The sequence below is a fragment of the Labeo rohita genome, chromosome 17 (assembly GCF_022985175.1).
Source record: "Labeo rohita strain BAU-BD-2019 chromosome 17, IGBB_LRoh.1.0, whole genome shotgun sequence".
NCBI lineage: Eukaryota > Metazoa > Chordata > Actinopteri > Cypriniformes > Cyprinidae > Labeo > Labeo rohita.
In genome coordinates this window covers 9,454,191-9,470,013 of record NC_066885.1, presented here as the reverse complement: position 1 = coordinate 9,470,013, position 15,823 = coordinate 9,454,191, and the positions used below count along the sequence as shown (strand labels likewise).

The 15,823-nt window shown below is 35.9% G+C and overlaps 2 protein-coding genes across 2 annotated transcripts in view; one reads left to right on the top strand and one right to left on the bottom strand.

Moving 5' to 3' along the window:
• The window catches only part of bach2a (BTB and CNC homology 1, basic leucine zipper transcription factor 2a), an 88,243-nt gene that overhangs the window by 54,419 nt on the left and 18,001 nt on the right, over window positions 1–15,823 (bottom strand). The gene's annotated exons all lie outside the window — the stretch shown is intronic.
• fhl5 (four and a half LIM domains 5) lies at window positions 10,089–14,365 on the top strand. Its single transcript, XM_051133928.1, has 6 exons — window positions 10,089–10,211; window positions 10,424–10,594; window positions 11,891–12,065; window positions 12,223–12,392; window positions 13,613–13,799; window positions 13,914–14,365. The coding sequence occupies exons 2-6, from the start codon at window positions 10,436–10,438 to the stop codon at window positions 14,063–14,065; spliced, it is 843 nt and encodes a 280-aa protein (XP_050989885.1). The 5' UTR covers window positions 10,089–10,211; window positions 10,424–10,435; the 3' UTR covers window positions 14,066–14,365.

Here is a 15,823-nt window from a genome sequence, read left to right as displayed (position 1 = left end):
TTATAGCAATGAGGCAAAAATAATTAGTTCAAATGAAGTATCAAAAGCAAGCAGTCATATGATTTCATTAAACAAAACTGTTAAAATACATAAAGTATTATAAACACCAGAGCTAACGTCCGTTACGCATTATAACTAATGCCTGCAGAGGGCGCCAACGGCCTGACGATTGTTTTTACACTTTACTGCACGAGCTAATCCTTGTTTATTAATGACTGAGCAACATTTAATTCAAATGTCCACTTACTCTTTAATATTTGCCCATTTCTTTACAGCCACTGTAATGTCTTGAATATGTGGACATCAAAGCGTGTGAACTTAAAATGAGGGTTTGAGCTTTTATTTTGAAATCGCAACCAGTGTTGCCAAGTCCGTGTTTTTCATGCGGAATTGGGCTATTTTAACACTTTTGCCGCGGTTTGTTTTTAATGTCTGTGACCAATGACGTCATATTTAGCAACTGAAATACGAATTTACCAGGGGAACCCGGACAAAAAAAAATCTTATCCCCCGGAATGTGATTAGGCTAGTTTTGAGTAGCAATTGGCCAGGTTTTGTTGTGAAAACCTGGCAACCCTGATCACAACCAACAGTTAGCATATTGAAACAGATAATGACATGTTCTCCTGTGCTGACATAGATTTATAAATTGTTTACCTTACAAAATCTGATGAAATGGCAAACATAATGTTTTTGGATTATTAAATGGGTTTAATATATCATGCAGCCTTGACAGTCTAATAATGCCGTTCATGGATTCTCGTCTGTGGAATTTGCCACTTCTGGTATTTTGCCTGTTACTGGACAGGGGCAAATTGCAGTTAATGATTTTTTTAAAATGGAGTGCTCTAACTGAATTGAGGAATTGTGACAACCCAAAACATGTGGTCACAAAAAACAATCAAGGCTCACCGAAAAACCTGCCTGTTGTGATATTGTGATAAGGTTGCTTCTTGCACGTTTTACAAGACTTTCAAAATGAAATATCCAGGGGTTGCATTAAATGTACACTTTTATCTGAACTAGGTGAAAGCAAATCTGGTAACGTTTTATTACGTTATTGTATATATTGCTGCAGTTCGGAAATAAAATGCTCAGCAAGTAATGCTAAAAGATGAATGATCTGTCATGTTTGATAACGTGCAATTGACCCTTCCCCTTTGACAGGCGATCTGACCAATCATAACGTAGAATCTGCCATTTTTGTCCGACAAACAAACCAGACAGAAGAGTAGATTAACGCTGTAGGACATCTTTCTGCAGTTGAAACAAGATACCCTCAGATGTTCATTCATGTTTATTTTATACTACAACTAGTAAAGAGGAAGAGATGATTGGTTCACGTGACGCTTGAACTGAGGCGCAACAGCGATCTGTCACAACACATTAAAGAGCCGGTATGCTTTGTTTGAATTTAAAAAAAAAAGAAAACTTGAAAGCTGTGACTTTGTTTCACACCTAAAGTAACCTGCTCTTTCTCCGTCAGTTTCCTCTTTGATCCGCAATGTATTTTCCACTGCGTGAGAACTTGATGTGTGGCGTAAGACCGCCATGGCTTGTACACTCTTAAAAATAAAGGTGCTTTAAAGGTTCTTCACAGCGATGCCATAGAAGAACGATTTTTGGTTCCACAAAGAACCATTTAGTCAAAGGTTCTTTAAAGAACCATCTCCTTCTTACTTTTTTTATAATCTGAAGAACCTTCTTTTGCCTTTTGTGAAACAGAAGGGTTCCTCAGATGTTAAAGGTTCTTTATGGAACCATTTAGCTTCTTCTATGGCATCGTGAAGCACCTTTATTTTTAAGTGTAGGAGTGTAGGACATATCAATAGTAGCGAATAGGGGCTTGTCTTTGCAAAGGATCAATTTTTGCGAAACTCTGCCATAAATTGCATTAGTAATAGTAATCGTGAGATAAAGGCGCATTTGAAGAAGCAACCATGCTGTTTTAGTTTATTCTGCAGGCTGTTCATTGTATTTCACTTAACTACTACCTGCGGTGCATAGCATTGCAAGTGCAATGCTGTACCAGATGGGTTACCAAGCAAGTTTACTGTGTCAAACTTCAAAATGTATTACTTTACAAATCACTCAAGTGAAAAAAAACCTCTGTAAATATTCTAGAAAAAAAAAAAACCTGGTTTCATGACAAAAACGTACCTTTTTTAACTTTTTTGCAAGACGCAAAATATGTACAGCCATGTACATTTCGTGACATATTTGATGCCAAATGTCCACTGGGTGGCACTAAAAGAGTGTTTGTTTTTTTTGTCCCTAGAACAGCTAAACATATATATGGTACGTTTTTTCATGTGACATTGGTTTTGTTTGTGTCACCGCAGTTATGACTTGAAATGTCCATTGAGTGGCGCTATAACTCTAATGCTCTGTGAAATTTTAAAAGGCATAACTGCGTACGAAAATTATTACAAGTGCTCGCCGTTTAAACGCCTCTAGTGTTTCTGTTGGAAACTGCAGTGGTATATACTTATTGGTACGTATTTCGCGTCTTGCGAAAAAGTTCCCAGAGGTACGTTTTCGTCATGAGACAAAAATGATATTTGTTGGCTCCTCTTTCTCCTGTCATCTCTATACTGTCCTGTGATAATAAAGTCAAAAACGCAGAAAATAAATATTTTTTAAAAATTATACTTTATAATTATAATTATATTATACTATACTGCTCTTTATATTATACTATACCGCTCCACTTAAATTAACAGCAAATAGGGTTGAAAAGACTTCACAGAATTAAAGAATTAAGTTTCTTTAAGTGACTGCATTTAAAGGGATAGTTCACGCGAAAATAAAAATTCTGTTATTAATTACTCACCCTTATGTCGTTCCAAACCCGTAAGACCTTTATTCCTCTTTGGAACACAAATTAGGATATTTTCGATGAAATCCGAGAGCTTTCTGACCCTGCATAGACAGCAACGCAACTTACACATTCAAGGCCCAGAAAAGTAGTAAGGATATTGTTAAAATAGTGGTTCAATCGTAATGTTATTACACTACGAAAATACTTTTTGTGCGCAAAGAAAACAAAAGTAACAACTTTATTTTAACAATTTCTTCTCTTCTGTGTCAATCGATGCGTGTTCACAAGAGCATAATGACAATAACAATGTCCTAATACCTTTCTGGGCCTTGAACGTGGTAGCTGTGTTGCTGCCTATGCAGTGTAAGAAAGATCTCGGTTTTTAACCAAAATATCTTAATTTGTATTCCAAAGACAAACGAAGGTCTTACCGGTTTGGAACGCCATGAGGGTGAGTAATTAATGACAGAATTTTCATTTTTGGGTGAACTATCCCTTTAAAGTACAACTGCAAGCCTACAGAATTTCACCACCCGCATTTATCAAACAGCAACTTGCTTTTTCAGCAACACATCTCAGGCCGGTAAAAATAGCCCACCAAATCCACTGTACACTGAACGATGACACCAAAGGGGCAGTTTGGTGTGCAGACCATCAAATCCCTTGCTGTTGTTGTGACCTCTCTGTGCTGATACTCTGGCATTTGGAGTTATCCTTCTGAACCCACTAAGGTGACGCAGTCTTAGCCTGTTCCTCAAAACAACAGTACTGACAGTTGTTCAGGCTATATGCCAAATAGAGTGGTAAAGTTCATTCGGTTACTACATATTTCAGTATTATGTTGAAGAGTGAATGTGTATGTTTCATTGTGTGTGTGTTTGTGTGTGTGTGTGTGTGTGTGTGCGTGTGTTTGCGTGGGCATACAGAGGACCAGAATATAATCAGTGAGTAAATCCATATAGGACAGAGCTTAAGAATTAAATTCTATTCCGGACTGGGATATTTAAAGATCTGATCAACAAAATCCACAAACAGAGAAGATAATGTAGATCACAAAGCAGATTTTACACAATACCATCTGAAGTACTGCTGCCGCAATGCAATGAAAACTACCCATGAAATTTAAAGCCATTTCACTTCTCTGGAGGATCACAAGAAAGCATATTTATTAGGAGTTCATAAACAAAATAAATGTTTGCTTCAGCTGCAGACAATTGCTTTAGGATAAAATAAAATAAAATAAAATAAAATACTTTCTCGATTGTGATCGGTCAGTCAAGGATTTCAGCTGTCAGGTATTTCCAAATATTAACTGACATCAAAACATAAATCAAATATTAACACCTAAATTATATAATATTATAATATACAGGTAATGGACTAGAAAATAAATTCAAATCAGTATTTCATGTCCACATATTTAATTATTTGGTGAGTATCCATGTAATTTGGGGGATTACGTTTTTTTTTTTCCTTATTTGATATAGTTTTATTTTATTTTTTTTTTTATTTGAATTTGTTTTATTTTTATATTTTCTGTTTTAAAGTTTTAGTTGTTTCCATTTTTAATTACTTATTTTATAATGTGTATATAGATTTTATAAAATTTTAGTTTAGTTTTACTTTTAGCTAGTACATAAACTATGAAAATGACAAATGTTGCTTTGGCAACAAGATGAAATAGGTTGTTTTATATTTTATTTCAAGTAACAATTTCAAGTTTTTATTGGTTTTAATTAAATTTTTTCAATTCACATTTTTTTTGGAAAAGCACTTTTCATGACACACATCGTTGCAAAGCAGCTTTACAGAAAATTAAAGTTTCTACATTACATTTAGAAGTAGTTTATCAGTTGTGACTAGTAGTAGTTGTCAAGGTGCTGTTCAAATGCAGAAAGTTTTATTTTCAGTTAAATATAATAACCCAGCTTAAAATAAAGAAATGATACAAATGGGACCTTGAATCATGCGGCTTATAAAACAGGCTCCAACCTCACTCAAACCTACAGACCAATATATTATAAAGACTTGGGTGGATTAAATCAGCTTTTATGCTATACCCTGTCACCTTGTCTTGCCATTCCGGCCTGGGCATCGCTGAGAGAGCGTCTCAGGATCCCTGAAGGGGTGTACGGTTCTGCAAGATCATAGAGTTTGGATTTTGCCTCTTTGTGCCTTTGTCCACCAAGCCTATCTTATTTCCCACTGAGAGTTCTGCTGATCCTCGCCTGCTCAGGGCAGCTGTGAAAGGCAATCGTCAACTCCGAGAAACTGAATGGTGTGAGACCACTTATTACTGTGAAGGCCACCTGATCTCAACCTAGTGACTCCACTTATGCTGTCAACACTTTGTTAAGCATCTTAATCCTGAGTAGATTGCGAGTAGAAGAGATGCCTTCTCATAATCAGTGTCAGATCAGCAGATTTTATAGCAGATGTGTAACAACAGATTAAATAGATAGCTGTAAGTACAATTATGATGTGGTAATTGTTTCACCCATTTGTAAAAAGAAAAAAAAAAAAAGATTAGAGTTAGCACATGTGCTCTAGACACACTAAGGGCAGAGTCACAAATGCAGGCATGAATATTTGGCCAATTTATTAGATGTGCACTGTTCTCCTATATAAATAGTAGGGTAAAAATGCTAGCAAAAATGCTTTTATTTGGAATTTTTCTTATTTAATACCAATCTTCTATTTGAAATTATTGTCATAACAGTCTGACGACAATTTTTAAATATAGAATTTTATCACAGTAGCGGTGTGATACGGCTGTGATTCGGCCGTAGGTAATCACAGCGTGCCAATATACAGACATACTCCATGTCTAATATCGCATTTATACAATAGTTTGACGGCACAAGTGTGTAAATACATAAGAAACAACTACGGAGTGTCTTTAAAAACCCTCTTCTGTGTGAACTACTTACGTCCGGCACAGATTCAAATCTCAAGTTGACAGTTTAACAGATGAGCCCAAGCCTCCATTGCTAATTCGAAAATGTCACTTTAAAACTAGTAACAAAGGAACGCTGAGTTGCTTCATTGAAAACGTATTGTATTACTGTATTAAAAGCTCACTGTATTATGTAAAGTATTATGAGAGAGCTATGGACTGACCAAGTGTGATTACTTGCATCTAATACAGCATTCATTCTTTAGCTCAATCTCATATTCACAATAAAACATTAGTTTAATGATACGCTGAGGAAAGCGATATCTTTGTTGTAATATCCTTTCATCTGTTAAGGGTGATTTCCGTTGATAGCGCTGCACAGTGCATTTGTTGGCTGCGTCTTATAACGTGTTGCTGAAAGGAAAAATAACTTCCTTGTTTACAACCGTTTCAGTTTCTTTTAATAAAAATGTCTTTAATGCTGATTCACTAATAAAAAAAGTTTCATGTCTCCATCTAATGGCAGAATAATGTAACTAAAAATCAACATCACGAACACACAACATTTGGCAATACTAATTATTATTGTTAAATACTACTATTATTTATAGAAAATGTTATTTATTGAATAATAATATTTATTGTGTATAACCACTTGAGACATCAGAGCCAATGGCAAATTCTAGAAGATCTGGCCGAGGTAAGGCTGCTCTCGGCAGGTTCATGAGTGCTGAACAGCCGTTTACGCCCTGGAGCTCACATTTCCGAAAACATTGACGCAAATTTTCAAACAGACGTTATCTTTATTAACAAACTGCATATTTTAAGTCTAAACAAGTACATTCTCGCCTAAAAACTCTTCAAACTACATTCTGTGACACAAAAACATTATTTATAAAATTATAGTGGATTTGGGCGTCTGACATGACACTCCCTGTGGGAAATACAGCAAGCGAGTGATACAAACAATGAAACTTTTGGAGTTCTGATATCACTAGAATATCAGTCTTCTCTCAGCCAATTAGATTTGAGGACCAGAAGGAAATGTTGTATAAATGTATATTATTTCTGGCCGCACATCCTCATAATATGCTGTCATTCCTCCACTTTGAAAAAGTGGCAAAAATTCTAGAAATATTAGTGAATTGACAAATTAGCAAAATGTTACTTTACTGTGACTCTGATTACTAAGAGCTTTTTGTTCAACATTTCCTCTCTTGATCTTTCTAATCACACAAACACACATAAACATACACACATTTTACCCTGGTCTCACTTGTCTAGTTTCAGACAAACATGCTGCCTGCTCTGGGATGCCTAGCAACCGAAAGTCTGTGCATGTTTGTTTGTTCTAAGACGAGCTGCTATAGCTGCGCAGTTGGAGATTAATCTAGTGGTCGCAACAGCCGTGCTCTGAGCTAAAAACCCCTGGTGATCGATGTTCATCAATTCAAACATCTAACATGTCATGTTGACATCTGACAAAGAGAACGAAATGACAGACATGAATGTTTAGGACAGATAATGAGATTCAAAATACTGTCGGGAGTTACGTAACTGTGGGACGCGGTTCTCCAAACTGTCACTTTTGGCATCCAGGACACTTCACCTTACGAGACACTTTTGCACAGAAGAATCATATGAACAGACTGTCAGCACGCTGAATAAATTGCCAAGCATTGAATGTGTTTTTTCCATTCATTCATTAAGACAGATGGTGTGAGCCAGAAACTGCAGAAAATCTAAGGTAGCATTGATCACTACTTTCTGTAATAGACTGACCTCCCTATGCGCATGCATGATGGATTAAGTTCTTTAACCACTGATCTTCAGAGCTATTTTTGCACAGAGATCATTTCTCTCATCCTCTTGATAAATGATATGACTATAAACTCAGAGACTCGTTTTTAATTTGCTGGATGCTGCTCAAGTTTCGAGTGCAAAATGGTGTAAACGAAACGGGTCTGTTCATTATAGTTCATATTATGTTACATATAATATTTATATATCATGAAGGCAAACTTGCAAAAGCATTATACCAAACAAAACAGAAAAAAGAAAAGCAAAAGTCTGAAAGTTTAACATAAGTTTAAATTTTGAAAGTTACATATGATGCCATATATATACATATATACATTGCTGCACTGGTAAGGGTTACTTTTCATTGGCTTTTGGATTATTAATCCATTCGCGTGTAGTTATAAAAGCATTATTTCTAAAGGTTCTCTTAACATTCAAAACATCCAGTTTTGTTAACATTTAAAAAATGTTTTTGATCATGTGAATATAAAAGGAACATTCCAATATAGGCTACAATTTTGCAAACATTATGGAATGTTATTTTCAAATCTTCTGAAACTAGTAACTAGGGGTGGGCGATATACTGGTAGACACGATCAACCGGTAGAGATTTTGGACTATTGTCTCTATCACAGTTACATACTCACATGATGTTGCTGTTCTACCTGGCCATGAAAACGTATTGTTTGCATGCGTTTTTAAGCATTGCGGTTTAAAAACAAGTGATTTTAAGCAGTTAAAATGCAATCAGCAGTGAAATTGAACTCATTTCGGTTAAATACAATCACTTGCATGTGTCAAAATGCAAGTATCCTTGTAAAAACAGTAATTTAGGTCATAAGTGAAAGCAAACAGTTGAGAAAGAAAACATGTGTAACAGTATATTGGATCCTGGCAGCTCTTAAAGTGACAGCAGTCTAACATCCATAGTCATTCATGTTAATTAAACAACAAAAGAGAGAAAATCTCTCACTGTTCTTGTCTAAATCACTTTTGTAACTATAGTAAGAAGAAATATATATTTAATTTACAAAGTGAAGAATATGCAGTGTTTTGCTCATATGCAATGCAATGTTATTTATGCAATGTTAGCTCATAAATTTTAAAGAACCTTGCCAGAACATTAGCCAAAGTACCGAGAATCTTCCTTGATATCTTAAAGGAGAGCTCCACTTCCAAAACAAAGATTCACATATAGTGTACTCACCCCCTTGTCATCCAAGATGTTCATGTCTTTCTTTCTTCAGTCGTAAAGAAATTATGTTTTTTGAGGAAACTAATTCAGCATTTTTCTCCATATAATGGACTGCTATGGTGCCCTGATTTTAAACTTCCAAAAGGCAGTTTAAATGCGGCTTCAAACAATCCCAAATGCGGTTGTAAACAATCCCAGATGAGGAAGAAGGGTCTTACCCCTCAAAACAATTGGTTATTTTCATTAAAAAAATACAGTTTAAATATTTTTAATCTCAAACACTCGTTTTGCCTTTCTCTCCCTGAACTCTTTGTATTCTTACTCAAGACAGTTAGGGTATGTCGAAAAATTAAGATCGTATTTTCTCCCTCAATTTCAAAAATAATTTCAAAATCATCCTACATCGCTGCAGAAGTTCCGACCCAGTCTTTGCAAAGTGAACATGCAAAGGAGATCAAACACCCTCAACAAAAAAAGTAAAAGAGCGATATAAGACAATTTCGAAGTTCAGGGAGAACATGAGATGGGAGTTTTTCGACATACCCTAACTGTCATGAACTGGAACAAAAACAGTCCAGGCAGAGTGAGACAAGATGAGCGTTTGGCATTAAAAAGTATATAAATTGTATTATTTTTATTCAAATAACCGATTGTTATGCTAGATAAGACCCTTCTTTCTCTTTTACAACCGCTTTTGAAGCCGCATTAAATCTGCATTTTGGAAGTTCAAAATCAGGGCACCATATCAGTCCATTAAATGGAGAAAAATGCAGAAATGTTTTCCTCAAAAAACATAATATCTTTACAACTGAAGAAAGAAAGACATGAACATCTTGGATGACAAGGGGGTGAGTACATTATATGTGAATCTTTGTTTTGGAAGTGGACTTGTGTAATGTAAATGTCAAGAACCAAATTCATTTCCATTTAAGATATTTAACCGAGCCCCCCTGTGTGAAACCTGCTAAGCTGTGGAAATTGCTGCATAGTTCTTGCAAACAGAGTTCTAATCAATCCAAGGCAATTTTAGTAGTTGCAGAGAAGCTTGGCAACCACAGCAACATTTGCTTTCAGCTCTCTCTAAGCCTTCAGCAGTTGCTTGAGGGCTCAGATATGGATACAGTAAGATATCCGGTATCTGAGGACAGAGTAATCGGTAATTTCACTGCTATGTGAGACATGAAGTATTCCAGCGATGAAGATAAAGTGTTAAAGATTCATTTGACACAAATTAATTTAGCTAAATCGACTCTTACAGGAATAACATGCAAGCAAAGGAATAGCATTTAAGTGGCACCATTCACATATCATCTTGACCATAAAACGTGCGTTGTGATTGGACTTCCATAAAAGGTGCAGAGATCAGCAACTGGGCTATTCTCCCCAGGGATTTCAGCTAATAAGAGCAATCATATTTATAGAGGCTCGTTTTAATGCAACTCCTCAATCACTGGCCATCTCACCCTGCAGCCCCTCAGAAGCCCATTGAGCTGCTAAAGGTGAGTTTTACTCACTATTACAGATGGCAGACTGTTCTTCTGATAACTTAAAGGGTTTAGGATCCTACAGAAGGGATCTAGCTTGCAGAGACCATCATTTTACATGCAGTTTCTATTTTAAGAGACGTCCGTATTTTGTGGATGACACCTTCCTGATTGCTTTAGCCTGGTATGTTGTAACATTTTTATGGTCCTTTTTTACTGCTTTTAAGACATAAACAACAATGTCCATGGAACGATTCGACTGCCATTACTGCAAGGACACTTTGCTGGGAAAGAAATACATCCTGAAAGAGGACACACAGTACTGCACAAAGTGCTATGAGAATCTGTTTGCTAACTGCTGTGAAGTGTGTTCTTTGCCAATTGGATGCAACACTAAGGTAAGCATAAGAAAGCAATTACTGACATCATAATTTACACATTTATATTTAAAAAGTAAATAATTTATAAGACTATCCAGTTGAGGTCAAAAGTTTAAATCCCCCTTTCAGAATCTGTGTAATGTTAATTATTTTACCAAAATAAAGGGATCATACAAAATGCATGTTATTAGATAAGAAATTTCACATAAAAGATGTTTACATCTAGTCCACAAGAGAAAATAATAGCTTAGTTGAATTTATAAACATGACGCCACTTAAAAATTGACACGCCCTTGATTCTTAATACTGTGTTGTTACCTGAATGATCCACAGCTGATTTTTTTTTTTTTTAGTTATTGTTTTCATGAGATCCTTTGTTTGTCCTGAACAGTTAGGAAAAAGAAGGAAAAACCATGCATTAAGAGGCCATGCATTAGGAGGTGTGAAAACTTTTGGAATTTGAAGATCAGGGTAAATTTAACTTATTTTTTCTTCTGGGAAACATGTAACTATCTTCTGTAGCCTCAGAAGGGCAGTACTAAAAGAAAAATATGATATTTAGGCGAAAAAGAAAAATGTACATATTTCTATTCTGTTCAAAAGTTTACACCCCTGGCTCGTAATGCATTGTTTTTTCTTCTGGAGCATCAGTGAGTGTTTAAACCTTTTGTAATAGTGGCATATGAGTCCCCCAGTTGTCCTTAGTGTGAAAAGATGGATCTCAAAATCATACAGTCATTGTTGGAAAGGGTTCAAATACACAAAAATGCTGGAAAACCAAAGAATTTGTCGGACCTGAAGGATTTTTCTGAACAAACTGGACAAACAAGGGACTCATGAACAACTATCACTAAACAAAAAAAGCACAGCTGTGGATTATTCAAGTAACAACACAGTATTAAAAATCAAGGGGATGTAAACTTTTGAACGGGGTCACATTTTTATAAATTCAGGTCAGTACTAAATAAACAATAACATGCATTTTGTATGATCCCTCTTATTTTGGTAAAATAATTAACATTTTATTGCAGATTCTAAAAAGGGGATGTAAACTTTTGACCTCAACTGTACTCTGTGTTAAATTGGATCAAATAGGAACACAAAACTGTATTTGTTGTAGTATGCATTCACCATTATAGAAGTTTATGATGAACTTGAAGATGAATTCATCATAGATGAATTCATCTATGATGAATTTCACTTTTAAGAATCCTGCAAATGTGAAAAAGATCCATTAATAAAGAATTAATAAGTGACAAAGTCAGAACAGATTTGCAAGCTTTTAACTAGACTTTCTTTGCATGCATAATGAAGGATCTCTCCTACAAGGACCGGCACTGGCATGAAAACTGCTTCAAGTGTGGCAAATGCAGTCGATCATTGGTGGACAAAGCATTTGCTGCTAAAGATGAGCTTATGCTTTGCACCGAGTGCTATTCTCATGAGTATTCCTCAAAGTGTAGCACCTGCACGAAGACTATCATGCCAGGTAAAACTCTTTGCATCTCTATCTTTTCTGAAGAAATTAAATGCAAATTATTTATTTTCCTAAAAATATCCTACTAGAATGTGTTTGTATTAAAAATAGGTGGTTTATCAAGTTGAATAAAATATTAAGGATGTCAGTGCTTCTGTTCATGTGTCAGGATCACGAAAAATGGAGTACAAAGGCAACAGCTGGCATGAGACGTGCTTTCTGTGTCAACGCTGCCAGCAGCCAATAGGAACCAAGTCTTTCATCCCTAAAGATAACAATTACTTCTGTGTGCCTTGTTTTGAGAAGCAATTCGCCTACCAATGCTGTGCTTGTAAAAAAGTAAGTCATAAACTGTGTGTTTGTGAAGGAATCAGACATTATTACTGTTATTCAAGTTACAGTTCACCCAAAAATGACTCACTGTCTTATTGCTGTGGAACACAAAAAGAGAAAGTTTGTAAAGGTCCATTTTGAACCTTCAAAACTTCAGCCCCCATTCAATGCAACTGCACCAAAAATAACAAGCACATACAGGTTTGAAATGACAATGACAGAATTTCGGTGCTAATTCGTGCAAATTCGTACTGTGTCATTTGCACACTTTCAGATTTGCAGTTAAGTTTTGAGAAGTATATTGCCTACCAATGCTGTGCTTGTAAAAGTAAGTAATATGCATTTGCGAAGAAATCAGACAAAGGAAAGACAAAATTACAGTTTTTAGAATCAAAATCCTCAACAAAGCTATAATTTGCCATCAAAGACATTCTTTTTTTTAAAGGGGATGTATCATGAAAATCAGATTTTTTCCTTGTTTAAGTACTATAATCAGGTCACCAGTGCAGCTATCAACTAAGAAAACATGAAAAAGGATAACCCAGTAACTTCGTTAAAAAAAACGAGTCACTCAGATTTCGCTCCCTTGTGACATGATCTGCACGTTTCCACCCATGGTGTCACCATTTTATTTTTTGCAGGCAACAAAGGCGTACCAGTTTTAACGCCATGACCTTCACAGACATAACCGACTGTGTTTTTATAACTTATGTGTGTTTTTTACAAAGTGTTTTTTAAGTGCAATAAGACATGAAAGAGAACTTAGTTTAGTACTCACATGGCGTGCGACAGCCGCTTTCTGTGCGCTCAGAAAAATATAGTTTTTAGTGCGACAGACATGATAACCAAAACCAAACAGATGTTTTTTGGCACGAGCTATGAAGGCACAGCCTTATTCTGGAAAAGGAGGCGGGGAGCAGCAGCTCATTTGCATTTAAAGAGACATGCGCGAACATAGCGTGTTTCTGCTTCCACTCAAAATAGGCATTTTCAAAATGATATAATAAATGATCTGTTGGGTATTTTGAGCTGGAGCTACACAGACACATTCTGGGGACACCTGAAATGTAAAAGAAAATGAGTATAATAGGTGCCCTTTAACATTTAGGTTCAAAGATGGATTTTCACTGGATTGGAATTTTCATTTTTGGGTGAACTGTTTCTTTAAGGGTTGGATATTGCACATTTATTACACTGTACTGAGAGCCACACTTTCCATTCTGTAGGCCATAACAACTGGTGGTGTCACGTATCATGATAAGCCCTGGCATCGGGAGTGTTTCACTTGCATTGGATGCAAAAGACAACTGGCAGGCCAGCGCTTCACCTCGAGAGAAAACTACCCATACTGCCTGGATTGCTTCAGCAATCTGTACGCCAAGAAATGTGTGGGCTGCACCAAAGCAATTACTAGTATGTTTTCATTTTTGACATCTGGCGGCTATTTTTATATGCCCTTAAATTAAAATTAAAAATTTCATCAGCATTGTACTAGACTGTAAAACCACCATGTGTGTGTGTGTCTAGGCTTGGCAGGTGCTAAGTACATCTCGTTTGAAGAGCGGCAGTGGCACAGTGAGTGTTTCACATGTATGCAGTGCTCCGTCTCTCTGGTGGGCCGTGGATTCCTCACCCAGAGGGATGACATCCTGTGCACTGACTGTGGCAGGGAGAAGTGAGCTCACCCGACTGGGTCAGACAACCACAGGAGCAGCACAGCCATCTAACTATAGCAGGAAAGCTAGAGCACAAAATATATGTAGATTTGGGTTTCTGCTCACATAAATGGAATGATATATAAACACAGTTAATGAATAGATTAATCTGTGTAGCCTGCTAATTAGGATGCTTAATGTATTGTTTAATAGGTTTTCAATAATGATTTGGAAACAGCTGTCTTTGTAATGCCTGAATCAGCATGGAATAATATTCAAAATGTTTGAAGTTTGTCACACAAAATACTCCTTTGATCAATAAACTTTGTTTGCTTCTTGTCTACTGCATGTTTTTTTTTTTGTTTTTTTTAAGTCTAAAGATACATGCACAACCCCATTCTACAACTACAGTGCATACATTAATGGCGAACGCTGGGAATGATTATAGGAGTCCACTTATCTACGCTTAGCTAAACTTAAATGATTCTGGGAACAGGATGAGTCATTGATATTTTTGGGTCATTTTCCCTGGAGAGAAACATTTTAAATGCATGAAAACTGCTAATTTGTTGTGACTTAATAACAAACACTCAAAAACAAACATGATCTAAAGGCCACTAAATTACAATTTTGATTTCTTTTTTTTTTTTTTTAAAGGTGCACTCAGTAATTTTCTGTTTAAGTTTGGCTGGTGAAATAAAGTGAGTAGAGGTGCGTTCACGCCAAGTCAGAATTACAGTAATTACAAGATTCTGACTTGTAAAAACCATTCATGTCCTCACAGAACTTGTAATTACGACTTGTAAAGTCTGACATTTTCTGAGAGGTCCAACTTGTACGACCTGACCGCTGCAACATCATGTGGAATCACTCAAGATGACGGTGGCTTCAAATGCAGTAAAGTACTCACTTAAAAATGAAGGAAACGTTAACATTCATGGAACCTTTGCTATGTACAAAAGGTTCTTGTTGAGGGAAAGGTTTTGTCTTGTGGTCAGAACAGTGGATCTGTGAAAAACCCTTTTTGGAACCTTTAGGTTTAAGAGCGTAGCTTCTTATACTGTAATATTTCAGTTGTTAATAGGGATGCACAATATTATCATAATGTTATTGGAAATGGCCAATAAAAGCTTAAAATGTAAACATCAAACCAAAAGCGAATTTAAAGGAGAAATCCACTTCCAGAACAAATATTTACAGATAATGCACTCACCTCATCCAAGATGTTTATGTCTTTCTTTCTTCAGTCATAAAGAAATTATGTTTTTTGAGGAAAACATTTCAGCATTTTTCTCCATATAGTGGACGTCTATGGTGCCCCGAGTTTGAACTTCCAAAATGCAGTTTAAATGCGGCTTCAAACGATCATGAATGCAGTTGTAAACAATCCCAGCCGAGGAAGAAGGGTCTTATCTAGTGAAACGATCGGTTATTTTCATAAAAATAATACAATTTAAATACTTTTATATGTCTTGCTTGACAAGGGGGTGAGTACATTATCTGTAAATTTTTGTTCTGGAAGTGGATTTCTCCTTTAATTACCCAAGCAAAGAGATTACATCGAAAGTCAATGCAAAGATTTAAATTTGCATTGGCTGACGCGAATGACACGAATTGGGCGACACGATTGCCATGAGCGTGCAATGTCATCTTCTGTGCAAATTAATAAATTTAAACTCAAGCGGAAAATTTTAATTTTTAGAAAATAAATTTTAATTTTTTTTTTTTTTTTTTTAGAAATTTTTACTCTTTTGCTTTAGACCATAATTAATGTTAAATCCA

What these genes read in the sequence shown, in the direction of transcription:
- fhl5 (XM_051133928.1), top strand. Translation starts at nt 10,436, where the DNA reads ATGTCCATGGAACGATTCGACTGCCATTACTGCAAGGACACTTTGCTG. An exon ending in AATGCTGTGCTTGTAAAAAA is followed by an intron (nt 12,393 to 13,612) that starts GTAAGTCATAAA and finishes TCCATTCTGTAG; the next exon opens with GCCATAACAACTGGTGGTGT. An exon ending in CTGCACCAAAGCAATTACTA is followed by an intron (nt 13,800 to 13,913) that starts GTATGTTTTCAT and finishes GTGTGTGTCTAG; the next exon opens with GCTTGGCAGGTGCTAAGTAC.